This window comes from Hippichthys cyanospilos, chromosome 4, assembly GCF_059441005.1.
Source record: "Hippichthys cyanospilos isolate Australia breed blue-spotted pipefish chromosome 4, RoL_Hcya_1.0, whole genome shotgun sequence".
In the NCBI taxonomy this organism is placed as follows: domain Eukaryota; kingdom Metazoa; phylum Chordata; class Actinopteri; order Syngnathiformes; family Syngnathidae; genus Hippichthys; species Hippichthys cyanospilos.
Genome location: NC_142372.1, coordinates 21,839,180 through 21,856,627, shown reverse-complemented (window position 1 = coordinate 21,856,627; position 17,448 = coordinate 21,839,180). Strand labels below are relative to the sequence as shown.

The 17,448-nt window shown below is 41.2% G+C and overlaps 2 protein-coding genes across 12 annotated transcripts in view; both read right to left on the bottom strand.

Annotated features, from left to right (window-relative positions):
* The window catches only part of entrep2 (endosomal transmembrane epsin interactor 2), an 80,867-nt gene extending 72,043 nt beyond the window's left edge, over positions 1-8,824 (bottom strand). The window contains exon 1 of the mRNA XM_088412170.1: positions 8,037-8,824. Within this exon, the coding sequence (XP_088268296.1) occupies positions 8,037-8,276 (240 nt within the window). The 5' untranslated portion in view covers positions 8,277-8,824. The remainder of the gene's footprint in view (positions 1-8,036) is intronic.
* Positions 8,825-12,679: 3,855 nt separating this feature from the next.
* The window catches only part of tjp1a (tight junction protein 1a), a 108,096-nt gene continuing 103,327 nt past the window's right edge, over positions 12,680-17,448 (bottom strand). For all 11 annotated transcript variants that reach the window (XM_088412222.1, XM_088412228.1, XM_088412224.1 and 8 more), the window contains one exon: positions 12,680-14,204. In XM_088412222.1, the coding sequence (XP_088268348.1) occupies positions 14,110-14,204 (95 nt within the window). In that variant the 3' untranslated portion in view covers positions 12,680-14,109. The remainder of the gene's footprint in view (positions 14,205-17,448) is intronic.

Sequence of the window (17,448 nt, the reverse complement as noted above, 5' to 3'; positions counted from 1 at the left end):
ACAAAATTCTATGAGTATACAAGTGGTTAGGTGCCCGAGATCAGGCACAATGTCTGAATGAGGTTCAAGTGAGTTCTATAAAAGTACATAATGGGACAGGATTTAAGATTGAACATTTAAAATAGAAGGTGTGTCATTTTAAGTGTGTGGATTTGCGCGTGCAGTTGTTTTCCTCTATGTAAGTACATCATTGGTTGCACTGGCGTACAGGCAAGATGCACTGGAGGGTCCTCAGAGTAACGAGAGGCAGCAGGCAGCGTTTCTACTTCTTATGGAAAGGTGCTGCGGGAAAGTGAATTATGGCTTCTGAGTGACACCCAAGCGCTTATTTTCAATGTCATCTTTACACACTGCTTTAAATACACCTCGGTGAGGTCATTGTGGGAAACGCTAAAAAGGGTCATGAAAAGAATGAAAGCTGATGCAAAGCTGGCTGATTGATAGGGTTGCAACTAATTCAGTTGATCGATATTCAGATGTGAGCGAGATGCCGCGTAGCTGAGGAGCCACAGTCTCTGCTGACAGATGGAGATTAATGGCTGCATTAACACAACACGGTACTCAGAGGGGAAAATGGGCCTCTTTGACAGTGTCAATCACAACTGTGCATTACTATAAATGCAATTATCCATATACCATGCACTGGAGCTCAATAGTTGGTGGAGGTGGACATACAATATGCTCTGGTCATGGGAGTTCAAATTCTCCTTGTGGGGAACATTTGATGAGAGCTAAATGATGACTGCATTCTGATGAACAGAAATCAAGTGAAGACGACAGACCTCTTGATGTTGTTTGGAAAGAATAGATCTGAGTGCTACAGAACAAAAAGCCACTGCTCACTTGCCTATTGAGAACAATGACGAAATAGTTGTATCTGTTTAAAGCAGCCAGATGATATGCGCCAAAAGGTTTAGATGCCGACCGTATTTACTTAGAAAATGAATTTATAGATAATCCAAATCTTTACAACAAATTCTTCCTAGTAGCCAAGTGCTAAAGAGACAGGCTAGGAGCCAAACCAGCATCAGGGTTTGTGAGAGGCGTTTGCGCATGAAAGGTTGATCAGTTTTTTTCCTTGTAATTTAGCAAAATATAAATGGCTATCGTGCTATACCCATCCATCCATTTTCTATAGCCGCTTACCCAGGTGTCTACAGGCAGTAGGCGGGGGGTGGCCTGGACTGGTTGCTAGCCAATCGCAGGCACACAGGTACCAACAACTATTAACACATCCATTGACACAAAAAGACAATTTAGAGTAGAGGTCGCCAACCGCAGGTCCGTGGCCGGGTAAAGGCAATGGTCCGCGTATCTACTGAGACCGGGTCACATGGGCCACACCCGAAATAATGATGTTTTGGAACTGATTACATTTATTCTATAACAGTTCATTCAGTTGTGCTTTGTTTTTTGGCGCTGCCTCTGGCCGCTGTTGATATCACATTTTGTAGTGAGGAAGGATGGTGTGGTTTGAGATGAGAGCAGTCACTCAAGCAAGCTGAGGGCTCCCATTAGTTTGCCGTCAACGGTGAGCCCCCCACCCCCCCCCCCCCACCCCCACCCCCCCGGTCCACAAAAAAAATCCCAAGCGTTGGACAGTCCGTGGTGACAAAAAGTCCAAGAACCCCTGATTTAGAGTGTCCAATACACCTGCCATGCATGTTTTTGAAGTGTGAAGGAGAGCAGGAATCAAACTCCAGATTCAGACCTGTAAGGGGGAGGTGCGAAACACTCTTCTACCGAGCCGCCCACCCTGCTAGCTAACGCCAGCTAAATAGCACACGATTCAATTTCATTGTCAAAAAAGAGAAAACAAAAAACACACACACTAATCAATGCCACGAATTGAACCTAAAGAAGCTGTTTGAAATTTCACCACTTTTTATTTATTCGTATCATGGCAGAATTGTGTCATCTTCAGTCAGCTAACATTACACTTCCACTTAGCACTCTTATTTTGCCATAAGTTTGCTATTTAGGGGACTGACAGCAAATTTACGAAAGCTGTCATAATCAGAGGAAGTTTTGCCTTTTTGCTTTGTTGCCATTCCAAATAACTGTGGACTCAAAAGAGTGGATATGGAAGAAAACGAACAAGGTGTGCTTGAACTGCTGACTTTCGTCTTTGATAGAAGGGGTCTGGTAACGCCACTGAATATAAGTATCCTCAAATTAAAGCTGAATGCTTGCAGGGAAAGCACATTTGGAGTATTTCATTTCATATTAATCGTGCTGGTTTTTAAAGTCTGAAATATGAGAATTGTACCAATGTCCCAAATTCCCAATACATATGGGCCTGACTGCCACTCCTACAATTGCATCTGACTGACACTTTATACATTCAAACCATGGCAAGAATATAACTAAAATTGTCATTCAAGAGGTTTGCCCTGTTAGCTTAATCACTCTGCCTTGGTCAAATAACAGAATGGCTTGTTTACTTGCGGTGGTGTGTCATATGAGCTATTGATATCCTCTCCTAACGGACTGTTTCTCAGGCTGTCTGACCATCATCACGTCTGTATCCAAGTGCAACAACACCCTTCCGCACGATAATTTGGTGTGTGTGTGTGTGTGTGTGTGTGTGTGTGTGTGCGTGCTTTTAGAGTATAGATTTAAAATGAATCTTGATTGAGGTTGTGGTAGGAGTGAGGGTTCAGCAATCTGTTGTGATGGTTAAGGTTAGGAAAGACTAGGAAATGCATTGTCAATGGCATGTCCCCACTATGATACAAAAACCTTGTTGTGTGTGTCTGCCTTGTGCGTGCGTGTGTGTGTTCGAAACTGTACACGCTGCGGGAATTGGAGGTAATGAAGCAGATCGTTATTGATGACTCATATGCTGAAGAAAGATGGCAGCGCCCAACACGCTGAGCAGTGAAACTAAAGGAAGCAATACTACGCCGTTCTTTCAAAGTGTGAACCTTTCGCTTTAAAATTCTGTAAGAGGGCACAGTCTAAAATCATTTGTTTTCCTTTGAACAAATGTAACGAACATCCTTGAATATGATGTCCACCACATTGCATTGTTTGCCATGTTAGCTTATACACTGCACAGCCAAGCTCGCATCGCTGGACAAACGCTTCTTTCTGCATGAAATCAAGAATCCTTTCTAATTTTTGGTTGCTGGTGTGCCAGCCTAAACAATGTCTTTTCACTTTTTTCCCTCCCAGCCCGAGCCTTGCTACCGACACAGAGCCCCGCTCGGGCAGCCGTCGCTTCCTGTCGATGTCTTGTGGCGATAAAGGGTGACGCGGAGGCCTGCATACTGGTCGCGGGCTCATCGTGCAGACGCGTTTCTGTGCTGTGTCTGGCCAGCAGGTTCACCTGAGAGCTCTTGGCTGTGAAATCACTCTGCCCTGCTGGCTGTGGCCCATGAACGACACAGCGAGCCAAAGGACTTCTGCAGCTGTCAGCAGCTGACATGCAGAACAAATTACCATCCGCATCTCCATAAATTAACTCAGAAGTGATCCAAACATATGCGCCGCCTCTGTCGAGTTTTCTCTAATGGGAAAAGTAAAGTCCACCAATAGAATTCGCTGCAAAATTTACTGTATATCATTATCTGGATGATACACTATGATGGTACAGTGACACACCTTATAAACAATCATCCAATTTGTTGTTGAGGTCACAGTTTTTAAAGACACACTAAAAAAAATCCCTCTACCAAACATTTCTTGTGACGAGAATGTAATGATAACAATTTGCAAACGACTGTGTAGAAAGTCTGCACAGCTTTAGCAAGGATTGTTGATTTTTGACCATATTCTGTGCTAGGGTCGGGAGGGGGAAAGTCGACCAAGTCGGGTTTAAAGCTTTAAAAATTGGTCGACTAAAAACATCTACATCGAAGTTCCGCCGGAACCATGTTTGTGCTATTGTTTTCTCATGGGCTTGTCCCTTCCTTGGAAACACACAGTGTTCCTCCCAGAAATAGTTTGGGATCATTTCCAATTGAAAAAGAGTGACACATATAAAGTAATATTCAATCATTGCAAAGAGGAACTGGTATATCGCAGCAGTACTTCAACTGTTGCTTCACACAACAACAAAAAAACACTCGTATGCAAAGACCATCTCATTGCAAAGACGCCATTTGTTGTCATGGTGGACAAATGCAAGCACAAAATGTGCCCAGTTTGCTGGTCATGAAGAAATACAAGCAGCAAGAGGAGATTAGGAGAAAGTCACTGACCTTCTTCTTGCTATCAGGCAGTCACTCTTAGGTTTACTCATGGAGTATTGTTGAAGCATGTGTAATGTATAAATGACATACAGTATGTAGGTGTGAATTAAATTGTAGTGTTTGTTGACTTCAATTGATGAATGCTCATTCTAATCACAATTGCTAAAAGTTTAGCACAGGCAAATTTTGTTGGTGTCCATTCATAGGTGGAAAAAACAATGAGCATTATATTCACTCAGTTCAACCCTAGTGAATTGATTATCAAAATAAAAAATACATTTCTGTGTTTTAGGGAGGCGCGTGGCGGGGTTGATTACTCTATTATTATAAGGGATAATCGATATTGAAAAAATTCCATCGTGACGGCCCGACTGTGTAATGTTTCAGCACTGAGCATCAGCAGATTCTGCTCTAATCTGCCTGTGTATGTTGGTGTGTAATACAAAGGACTGCAAAGGGTTTTGCAGGGGATTGTTTGGACTTGTTGGAAAGCTCGACAGCTTACGGTTCATAAAGGATGAATGCAAACTTGGTGTTCATCTCGCTTTTAATTTCACTGCTTAAACAATCCTCTTTGCAACAGTCCAACTTTATGATCAACGCCACAATATATTGACATTATTATGAGGTGTATTTGTGCGTGAAGTGGCAGTTGTTAATCCAAATATACACCTTCTTATAGGTTTGCATAGAAGCATTTGCTCACTGCTGGTCAGCGTGTAGGAAGAGGTAGCGGTTTCTCTTTGTAAAAAATAAAGGTAACGCTGACAACCGCACTCACATTCGCACATCAACTTCCTCATGAGCTCAGTTCACCCACGTGGTGACGTACTACTCATAGCTAAGAAGGACAAACGTAAACTTGTGTTGAAGTTCAGATATTGTGGAGGAGGGCGCCGCTGTCACTTTACCACTGCCGGGCAAAAACATCGGTCTGCAACCTTGACGATAACCGAGCGCCGCGCGCCAGTGTCCGATCGCACCATTGCCTTCACACCCACAAACGAGACCGTTCACATTCGGAGGACACGTGACTTGAAGTGAGCAGACCGACAAACATATATTCCAACAAGCAGCTGTCGAGGCACCAATCCTGAATGTATGGCGGCCTTTGCACTCTGACCCTTCGTGGCTAATTCCTATTCCCTTGGAACTGTACCCTCTCGCACACACAGCTTTGAACACACTCTTGCACACAAACACAGATGGCCCTGATGGCATGGAGGAGACCCTTACTTGCTCCCCTCCTCTTCATGCACTCTGGCCCAGCTCCTCTATAATTAATGGAGTGCCCTGCACAGGGTCTATGGCAGCAAATCAAGGAAATGTGCGCTCATAAATACAAAAAAACATTATGAAATTTTAAAATGGTAAAAACACAGAGATTATATTCCAAAAGAAACTGACTGTGAACAGTGAAAAATGATCTGTATAGCATAAATGCGATGGAATAGTGATTGGTTTTTTTTTAATACTTTTTATCTGTTGTAATGATTTTGCATGGTTGACTAGAGCTCACTTAATACTTTAATGTCAACCTTATCGCAAATGGAGGGATGAGCAAAGGCAGTTGATTTCTTATTATTGATATAATAATATAATAATTATTAATTGATGAATTATTCATTATTAGAAGTAATAGACAATTTAATTTCATTAGCCAATCAAATCATGTGGTGGCGACAGTAAGGCCAGCTAGAAAGCCTCCCGTTGAACGTGACACATACACGCTCTGTTATTGGATATTCAGCATGGGAGGCAGCGCTATGAGGGTCAAGCAAGCTTGGTTGTGACAATCTCTGTGTCCTGTGCTTCTGTGGAGCTGTCATTCTCTGTTTTGTTTGTTTTGTTTATTTTTAAAGCGAATTAAAACATACGATAAAAAAGCATTTCTTGTTGGAACTGAAACACACAGACAAACTGTACAGGCAAGTCATTGAAGTCTTATAGAGGAAAGAAAGAAGGGTGGATTTTGTGTTGAATTAAGTGTTTTTGGAGACAGCCGTTTTGGTGAGTGCAAGCATTTTATTTATGTATTTTGTCATTTTCAATATGTTTTTGTAATTCTATTTCATTCATATTCAGCAGACGGTCAATAAATAAAGTTAGCTTCTTAAATTAAACTGTGATTTTTTAATTCAGTGTACAATCTTGTTAAAGCTTCCCTGCTCTTGGTGGACTTAATAAAACTTTGTGGAGAAAGAATTTTGAATTCCCTCTTATTTTTTAAGTTTTGACAGTATCACATATAAGTTTTCATTGCTGATGCGGGTTTATTGATGTTTAAACACGCTGGAAAATAGCCTGTTGTACACTTGGTGCAATGCCCAGTAAATCGTACGTGTGCTTCTGAGGGGTATTTATTTGAGTAGTACATCACTGAACGCGTTAGAGTGAATTATATATGCACCCTCTTTATCAGACAGGAAACCTAAGACTGAATGGGCATGTGTCTCTTTTTGAGCGCAAACTTTATTTCATTTGACAAAAAAACAACATTTAGTGTGCCAGAGGGTGGCTAACTCCTCCCAATTGCCCCCAACATATGGAAACACAGCATCCTTTCGCAGCAAAGGAAGGTTCTCTGAAAGAGCCAGGCTTAGTCTGTGTTTTTCATTCCTGTTTACGTCCACTAACTATAGCTGGGAGACACAGGGAAGTCTCTCTCCAGTGCTGAAGTTGCGGGGTAGCACGTCAACCGAACTGGAGCCAGTAGCCGCAAAAAACAACGAAGGGGATGCAGAGTTCACAATGCAGCAGTCAAATTAACAGCAGCGCCATCTGTGCGTGCATACAGCGAGCAGTTTCGGGTCGCATTATTCAAGCCCTCAGAAGGTGTGATAAGTCCATCGGTTATGGTTTGACCGGTTCGTTCGGGACACGGTTTGACTAGTCCGATGACGTCAGAGGCAAATTCTCCATTACTGTAAAGTGACAATGTAAAAGATCTCCTTCACACCTTCACGGGAAGGATACGCAGCCCCGACAGCAAGTCCAAACCACTTCAGTAAGCAAACAAATATCCTCAAAATAGGAAAACATGGGACGCACATGCTAAGTTTTATGAAAGGCGAGGACAAAACGATATACAGAACGCGCGTTGTTTCTACAATTTCTACATCCATACATATGACATTCATTGAGGAAATAACCAAATCTTGTACAGTGAAAAAAAATACACCTAAACTCACACAAACACATTTCAGGAAGTGTGTTTTGTGTTATTCTTACCTCTTTGCCTTGGCCTAACACTCATATTGGAACCTGGACAGTATCTTAGCGGAACCTTTTTCACGCCGTTTCTGAAATATTGAACCAGCCCCCAAAGCCTTGCTGATGTAATTCTACCATGACATAGCCACACTCTCATTTGACACCATTGTTCTGATGTCATCCATTCAGTAGTGCGTATTTGTATTGTATTTTTAAGGACACATATGTCACATCATGTTGTGTATCAACTTGCGGCATGGCCCCGAATTAAAGTCAGCATTGAACACCGTTTTATGCAGTAACAATAAAATCAATGAAGCAACTCAAAGTTGTCCAACTGTGCTTAATTGGTCTGAGTTATTTATTTACAACAAAAGATAGGCCGAAATGAATTCTCTTACACTCGACTGCGATCATCAGTGAACCCACTTTTGTGACTTTTTTATTTGAAGGTATACTAAATTTCCTCTAGAGAATACTGTCCTTTAAGTGTGTAAATGGGCTCAGTAAGATTGAGAAACACTGCTGCGCATCTCAAATTCACTTCTATAGCGTGTTCCCGGGAGTCAGTTGCAGTTCAACAGTTAAAAAAAATAAACAAACAAAGGTGGGGAAAGACGTACTCACCGAGAAACCAGCCCAAAAAGGACACGAATGCCGTACCCTGGGAGATGTGGTGAGAGCCAGTGCCGCGAAGCTGACGGCCAGAATGAGGCTTCCCAGTACCATCTGAGAGACTCCGAGGGCCAGCATGATCCGGGTCCGAGTCCGATATTCCCTCAGGCGAGAGAGGCTGCGGGACAGCGACGCCGGGCTGAGGGAGCCCTGTCGGCCGATCCCCGCCCGGGGCAACGCGTTCACCGGCATTGTCCTTTAAAATTAAGGCGAAACGACGAAAGGAGTAGAAATCCCCAAATGGAAAGAGCGTTAGCGTAAACAGCGAAAGAGGAGGTCAAAGCCCGACGTGGTTGCTCGCCATCAATTAAGATGCTCTCCAATTAGCGTCGAGCTCTCGCGAGTGGGAGGGAAGAAGAGGCGAGAGGAGTGGAATCAGCACCGGATTCTCGGCGTTGGAAAGAAGAGGATTGAAACGGCGCTTCCGCCAAATTCCTTGTTAGCTCCGACGATCAAGACATCCCTCGGAAGAAAAGTCACCGAAGGCGCACAGGAAAGCCAACCTTGCGCCATTGTCACGCTGCTGCCATGACGCCTGTCCGCGTGCGCGGATATGAGACACGTACCGCGTCAAAGGCGCAGCGTGGACAAGTCCTCCATCCAGCGCGTCGAATACTGTCGGAGACAACCCGCAATTGTGCTTCTGGTGCGCGGTTGTTGGAAATGTGCCACGGTGCGTCTGTGCGCATGCAGCAGTGGGAGCCAGGCTGACTTACTACTATGGTGATGGAGGAGGGGGCGTTCGGAGGTGGTGATGTGCACGCGTGTGTGCGGCTGCGCTTGATTTGTGAAGAGGTGCAGCATGGGAGCTTTTATTCCCAGTGGATGAAGTTGGGTGTGCATTTGTGGAAACTAGCATAAGGACACGCTCGGCTGAATCCTTCTCTTTGCATTAAAGTAGGAGATTCGTCATCATAAAAACGGATTCGTAGGTTACATCTATCCTCACCTCTTGTTGGCTGTGTAACCTTTCAACGTGTTCTGTTTTAGCTTGATCTGAACATTAAAAACAACAATTCTCTCTTTTTGTTAAAAAAAGGACAGTCTTGTTAAAAAAAAAAATACAATCATCAGTCATTATATTTTTGCGTATTTACAACTGCAGGTTTTATCCCGTACAGCTCTAAACGCGATATCGGGGTATTTTTGCAGTGCAAAAAGCATGAGCCACGATAAAAAAGTCAATGTCCAATATTTGGAATCATTTTAATGAAAATTCACAATTCACCCATAATATGCCAGTACTGCAAAATTATATTTTGCAAAGCCCCCCGAGGAAAGATAAAACATTTCCCATGCTTTAACATTACCAAGGAAAAACAAAAACAACTCTTAACTACCTTTTTTTACAGCATTTAAACAGGGTAAAGGTTTGTCAAAGCCAGTGGTGTCAAACATAAAGCCCATGGTCCAGTTCTGGCCCACAAATGAGTTTGATCAGGCCCGCGAGATGATTTTCTAAATGATAAAAATGAGCTGATTTTTTAACAAATGAAAAATGTGAAATGTTTGATGACTATTAGTGATGTTAATTGTTTTATGATTAATGGTGATGTTGTGCTTTTACTATTTTGGACTGTAATAAAAATACTGATGAATCTGAAGTTATTATGTGTATGTTATATAAATACATACTATGGTTTTTATTGGTCCAGCCCACTTGGGAATAGATTTTCCTCCATAAGGCTTGCAAGCTAAAACGGGTTGGACACCCTTGGTCTAAGCAGGAGAAAAGTCAAGTGCGTCAAATGGCCTGAAGAAAAAGATGCCAATCCTTATTTGATCACAATTACATTTCACATGCCAAAAACAAAGTCTTTTTTTTTTCCCTGGTGGTCTCACCCCCCCCCCCCACACACACACACACACTATTTTAGAAACATCAATATACGCTACAATGTGACTGTTTGTAAAGCACGACCGGATTAAAGGGTGTGTCAAATCAAAACTTTTCCAGTTTTTTTCTACATTGTGGAGTGAACACTTTTGACTGTCAAAGTCGCACCGATGCAGTTACAAGCATTTACTAGTATTTTTGAACACATTTTTAAATATGTTCGAACACACTTGCAGATTTGTTCTTGCGTGCTTGCAGGCTAAATACTTAAATCATTGAATTTGTTTGCATAAAGCCATGCGTTAGCCTGGCCTGTAGCAATATGGAAAACAATGTTCTTTTTTTCACATGAAGCTTAGAATTACGTTCAAATAGTACACGTTCAATTTGTACAGTTGAAAATTGGTTCAAACATATCTGAAAATATATTCAAAAGTGAAAATCCATTCCAACATATTTAATTACAGGATTGGATATAGTTTGTACTTAAACCTACTTGGAAATATGTTCGAATGAGTTTGCATGTCAAAAACCTTAACTCTCTTTCCATTTACGGTACCATGCTTCTGTAGTATGTGGCCCCAGGCTAAACAGGGTATTTTGATTAATATTGCATTTGTGGAATATGACTAAATCAACAAAATCCAAGCGTTTTTATTTGTCCCAGGTGGGCGGCCACTTTTCCAATTGCAGCCAACTGTAAGTGACATCATAGTTGCTCAGGGCTGATGTACCGCCACACTGTTCAGCTTGTGAACGTCACATGACCAAGAAAACAGGAGAGCTGTAATTGGTTGTTACCTGAGCTCGGTGATACGAGTTCTGTGATCATTTTAGGTTGACTGCAAGAGTCAGAATGGGTAAAAAGCGAGTGGATCTTTCTGCCTATTTCATATTCCACAAACTATATTTAACATTAATGTATTACTCAGTCTGCTGTGTTTTGACTACTGGGGGCTCGTTAATCGTTGTAATTGACTTGAGTACACAATCTTAGTTTAAGTAAACATTGTAAGCTAATTTGAAATAGCATAGTTGGAGTGAATCCTAACGCCTTTCACTAGTGGTCAAGGATAGACACAGCGTCCGATACGCCTGCAAATCACTTTATTCAACAGTGGGAACAAAATAAGCACTAGTGCATATTCATACGCAATATGACGTTTGCAAAAAATGACTCAGAGTCGTTCAATGCAGGGTGATAAATTGTTAGCCAGTTAAAAGCCAAGTCAATCGTTGTGACTGAACGAGTGCCATAACGTTGTCGAATTGGCCAGGACCTTGTTGTCACACTCGCACATACTCAGTCACATGCATTCAGTGGTGTAGAATGTGAGGGTGGCGACCCCAAGTGGAATAAATCATATTGGCACCTCCTACGCACATTGTTCTGGTATTATTGACTGATCTCAATCGGTCTCGCAATCAATCAGTCGGAGTCAACATTGATGTGGATGGAAGGACTCTTTCGTGACGACTGTATTTCAATTTGCAAACCTGACTCAGATTCACCACCACGTGACCAAGAAAATGATGCACGCGCCTCTTCTAAACTCTGGGAAATATGGCTGTTTGCGTGTTTGATCGGCAAGTAATTTCATAGACCTATTTTAAGCTTGCTTTGATAGACTTTTTGATTTTTCCCTGTTGTTTGGCTATCTCAAAGCTGCAGTCATCCCAGTCACTTGCGCACCTCTTCCAGGAACACGCTCCCCTTCCTTTCAACCCTGTTAATGTATGCCGCTTTAAGGATCCAGCTTCTTTTTCAATTTCTTTTTGACAACTTTAAAGGAGGGTGTCGATGATGGCTTTCTGCAAGTCAGCAGTCTTCTGAGGATTCTGAAGACTAAGCCAGACAGAAGGCTGAGGATAACCTCTGCAGATATTTTGCATTAATCAGCTGACAACATTGGGATGCACAATGTGAAACATTGTGTAAAAAATATTTTCCTTTCTGTCACAATCACTAAAATTTAAACATGGGATTTTTTTATTTATTTTTTAAAGATGCTAAACTAAAACAACACGCACATTTAACAATTTGAAAAAAAAACGACTGAAACATAATGATTTTCCTCCCAATATTCTATTTTTTGTGCGCCCACCCTTTTTGTACCTATGCCATTTTATGTTTCTTTCAACAACAGAGCATTACTCCAAAACATATAGATTAGGTAATATTGTAGGAAATACAAAAAGGAAATCCAAAAAAACAAAACAACCTAAAATGTTAAACTTTTAAGTGGAGAACCTATTTTCACCCCACATAAACAGCAATGAATTAAAAGAATAGCCACAAGATTAATACTATAGAACGATATTGTAAATATATTTAATTTTTGGAAATTAACATTAGGAACAAAGGAACATTTTGGGTTTAGGATCAGAGTGAGTTCCCCCAACCACATCCTGGAAAGAGAGCATACATTGCTGATGCCAGTAATGTCAAAAAGGATTAACTGACTTTGAGTCACAAGTTCGGAGATCAGCGACGCCATCATCCGGTCACACGTGTCACTTGCGTGGAGAAGAGGGGAGTAGTAACTTCATAATTGGTACGAGTTAAATGTCAACAAAACGTGATAATAATGAGCTTTTTAAATTTGAACGAGCAAATACATTTGAAGCTTTCAGAAACTTACTCACAGTTAACAGCAGCTGATATAGTAAATGCAGGAAGTGACGGCTTCTTATTTTAGATCAATAGCAGCATGAATGAGGGTAAAAAAAGTAAAAACAATCAAAACTTTGACCAACGTTACTTTAAAATGATTTTTATTTATTAATACAGTGGTATACTTAAAATTGTGTCGCGGGGGGGCGGGAGGGGGGGGGGGGATCAGCCACACGTGAAGCGGTAATATCCAATTAAAGCTGTGTTAAATCTAAAAATAAGATGGAACTGGTGTGCCATACATCATTATTGGGTCTATTAGTACAAAAATACATCTAAGGGCACACAATACAGCATCCAGTATTGAAATCAGTGAAGGGAACATTTTGGGAGCACACCGTATGTTTAAAAAAAAAAAAATGTTTTCAGCAACAAGCACTTTCCTGATCCTTAGGTAGCCATAAAAAGGCCATTTCCGACGGTAAATTGAATGCGAATATGTCGGTAAAAAAAGTTGTCATGTATTACTGTCAGGTTCAATGTTTCAAGGCTCGAGGGTATCATCCAGAATACAAAGATAACCATGTTTCTCTTCCACTTTTCAAAACATGTTTTTGCTACATTTTTATACAAAAAGAAAATCTTACAAAAAAAGTTCATATACAAACAAAAAGAACCAAGGCAATATGCTAGCATTATTTACAGCCGCTCTCTTCTATGTTTGTTTGTTTTTTTTAAGTAATGCATAGGAGATATACGATCAAAATACATTTGTTATCCTCTCACAACCGTTACTGTGTGCTGAACCCACGTTTTCTTATACACTGGGTTCACAAAAATGGCAGACCAAACAACACTAGACAGTTACTTGTCATAAATTATTGATTTTCTTCATGAAAAGAGGTGAATGATCTGCAGATAAGGCATCACTGCTTATTGTGTTTGAATGCAAGAGTGCAAAATTAAAAAAAAAAGAAGACGAGAAAGAAAGGTGAGGAAGCAACTGAGGAGGCCACTGGACCTGAGTGGAACAACATGCATAGATCTCCCTCAGGCTGGAAGGAGCAAGAACAACTCAAGCTACGATATCTCACCGGAAGAAAAGGCGCAACAGAGAAAGAATAAAGGTTAAAGTGTGCTGCTCGGCTTTTAGCTGTAGCTGACCTTCAAACTCCTTCAACTGTCTCATCTGAGACTCGCACCTTCATCAGATTCCCTCAGAGTGGAAGAATGCGGATACATATTTATATTCAGTCACCCGAACTGAAAAATAACGAGGTTGATATCAGGACTGGAATGCAATACACATATTATCTTGACTCCTATATATACTGTATGCATATATAGCATAAATACACTGACACTTTGTGTAAAATATGTTCGCTGGTGGCGCATGTTGGAAAACAATCCCAGACATATTTGTGTAAAAACTTCATCGTATACACGTATAGCATGAATCCTTCATAGGGTGGGAGGGCATGCATCAGTGATTTCACTTCATCAAGACTTCATTTGAGTGGGTCAATGCGTATGTGTGTGTCCTTGTTTAGCCACCGTGGATGCCCCTCCCCCGCCTAAAAGTGGTCGATGAGCACAGAAACACAGTTGGCTCCCACCAGGTAGTTGGGGTCTCCGGGGAGAGTCTTGTTCTGCCAGTTTTTTGGGTCACCTGAGAGGAAAAGGAACAGATGGAGCAGATGGTGAGTTATAACACTCTTTTAGGTTCAATTAAAATGTAATGGCTCTATAAGGAGTCCCTCTTCACAGGCTGTATGGGACAACAACGGCAGTACAGTATATATATTCATCAACTACTTGAGCGGAGCAGCGGGGCCTGATTGCGTCTCGTACCTGCCGGCCACGCTAGGGGAGTTGAGAACGGCGGCCTACAGCCAAACACCGGGGGACGCATGAGAATAGGCAAGTCAGTACATCTTTAATGAATGTCCCCGGTCTCTTTGCCTTTAAATTCAATCTCGCTCACCGTCACGAATATACTGTCCACTGCGGTGTTTCAGCTCAGGGGGGAAAAGTTGACCGTGTTTCTCAGAGTACAAGTCGACCTCACTTACAAGTTGATTCCTCTTTTTTACTCCAATTTGGGTGAATTTTACAAAAACGATTCAAAGTCCATACTGGACTTTGGTGGTTAGATAGATCATGGCATTCCAATTATAACACATGGTGTGCGTTGTTAAAATGATGAAAGTACCGTACTTTTAGAAGCATTTCGAATAGTATCGAATACCATCTGGTTGCGGTTATGAGGGGGCGGGCGGAAACGAGAGAAGTGCGAGGCAATGTGGCGTAAGCGTGGATGCAAATGCTGAAACTAATGTTGCAGCGATAAAATGATTTGAAGTTTCAATTCTTTATTTTTTCAAAAAGCCCTAAAAGTCATCATGACTATCTGACACGCCAAATAGCTCCTCCTATCTCCTCGTCGATTGTTCAAACATCCTCATTACTCTTCCACGGGTTGTCCTCTTCAGACCCATTCAATTTGATTGAAATGAAGGTCTTCGGAGACTATTTGCTGATCATCTTACTTGGGATGTTCTTTACCCGAGCAACTGTTGTGAGATAAGAGCGTGGAAGGTTGCCCTTTGCTGTTTCTCCCTCCACCTGCCGACATACATGTCGAATTGTTCAAGTGCCCATCCAAGGGCTGAAGGGGACAAGTCAAACCGTCGTTTCCTTTTCATAATGCGTCCAAGTCCGCCGGAAAAGAACATGTGCATTTTTCAACGTTCAGTGCAAACTCTCAAACGGGATATATATATATATATATATATATATATATATATATATATATATATATATATATATATATATATATATATATATATATATATATATATATATATATATATATATATATTTAAGCCTTGTAAATGACATATTACTTATTTCGCATTTGAATCAATGTTAGAAACACTAGATACACATATGTGGAAAAAATATAGGTTTGTTTTGAGATAAGTCATGGCAGCTTGTTCAAGCATACGCCCAAGGGCTGAAGGAGACAAGTCAATCCATCTTTTCCTTTTCATAATGTGTCAAAGTCCGCGGAAAAAAATTATCCACGCAGCCTCGTTGACAACAAAGAGGCAATAAGGCGGCGCTTGACGAAAGTGCATTTGAAAGTGCAAACATGTTCAAAACGGATGCATACTACATCAAATTAGAGGAATATATAATAATTTTAAGCCTTGTAAATGACATGATATTATTCAAACACAGATATGTGGAAAAAAATTGGTCTATTTTGAGTTATGCGGTTAAAAGTCGACGCCCCCCCCCCCCCCCCTTGTCTGAGGGTTGAAAATGAGGAAAAACAAAATATCTTTATCAGGCCGAACACTTACAGCGAAATAATCGCGTGTCCCAAGCTCTATGGTGCGGAAACATACTGCATGCTGTTTTTAAATAGAGAACGTGAAAATGTTTAAATGACAAAATTGTGAAAGAGCGAGATTTCCACTGCTCATGCAATCCGTCCACTCTATGGCTTTAAAGAATAAATCAAAGCGTGATCAATCAGGAAATATGGCCTACTCAGAGGAGGAGCACAGCTCGATAATGGAAAATAAAAGCGTAGTGGCAACACAATGTAAAAAGAAAGTCACAGTAGAAGGCCGGAGAGCGGCCTTGCCTTTCAGTAAGAGGATTAGCGCCCTGCCTGATAATCCTCCTACTATTCAGCGGAACAGTGGAGCCAGCCAGCATCTCATTCAACCTGGTACTTGTCATTCTTCAAATGAGGCTAATTAACAGCTAATCCTAACAGCGGCCAAAATTACCACTCTTCTTGAAAGGATGAGGGAATAAGTCACTCTCTGATCTCTTGATTTCCTTGCATGAGTAGAGCCTTTTACAATTGATTGGATGCTTGAGTTTTGCTCTTACACATTAGGTGCCTTAAGTTACTTTTGTGTATTCTATTATCGTGACCAAAGGCTCTAGTTTATTCTATATGGAAAAAGGCTTTTTTTATGCGTATTACTATTGTTAAAAAAATACACTGGAAAGGTGAATGAAATTATCACGAGTACTCTGGAACCAAGCACAAACATCAAGTGCAGTCAATATCTACGGCGGATGACTTACCTAACTCAACATCCACGGGGGTGACTTACCTAACTCTATCTTGATTTATTTACATATCGCATTACGTTATATGCGGGCATCTATTTTCTTTCTTTTATTGTTATTAAAGATGTGGGTGACTGGTCGGTGTGCCCATTTAAAGATCTCTAACAGTGTTTCTTCAGGCCAGAATTTGGGTGGCTATGTGAGAGCAAAGAACAAAATAAAACAACACGTGCGCGCACACACACACACACACACACACACACACACACACACATGTATACGTATGCATGTATTAGGGATGGGACAAGATCTTGTACAATGAGATTTCGCAAGATTAGAAGGCCACAATTCGAGTGCATAGCATTAGATCTTTTCTTCTTCTGGCTTTTTTATTTTTTTTTTCCCCAGGGGCAATGAAGAATGCTTCTTAATGCTCCACGCTCTTTGATTTTTGTGTGCATGACAGTAAAACACACCGCCAACTGTGGTGAGAGCAAAATAAATGTTACAAAATCAAAAATAGTATGTACGCAATTGTTTATATATTTTGACACGAAGGCTTTATTTTGGACTTCATTGCGCAGACATTTTAATGCACGATGCCTGTTGCCAGCTTTTACCGCAGTCTCTAGCTCAAATCAGCCGCTAGCTAACAGTATTGAGGGCTCTATATCTGCAACCCCGAACAGTTGGATTACTTTTCAAAGACATGGTTCTGCACACTTCGATGCTGATGGCATGACACATTTGTTGTTCTTGCGGATGACTTTTTAAAAAATTAGGCTCACTGACATCATGATGTCGCGATCAAAATTTCT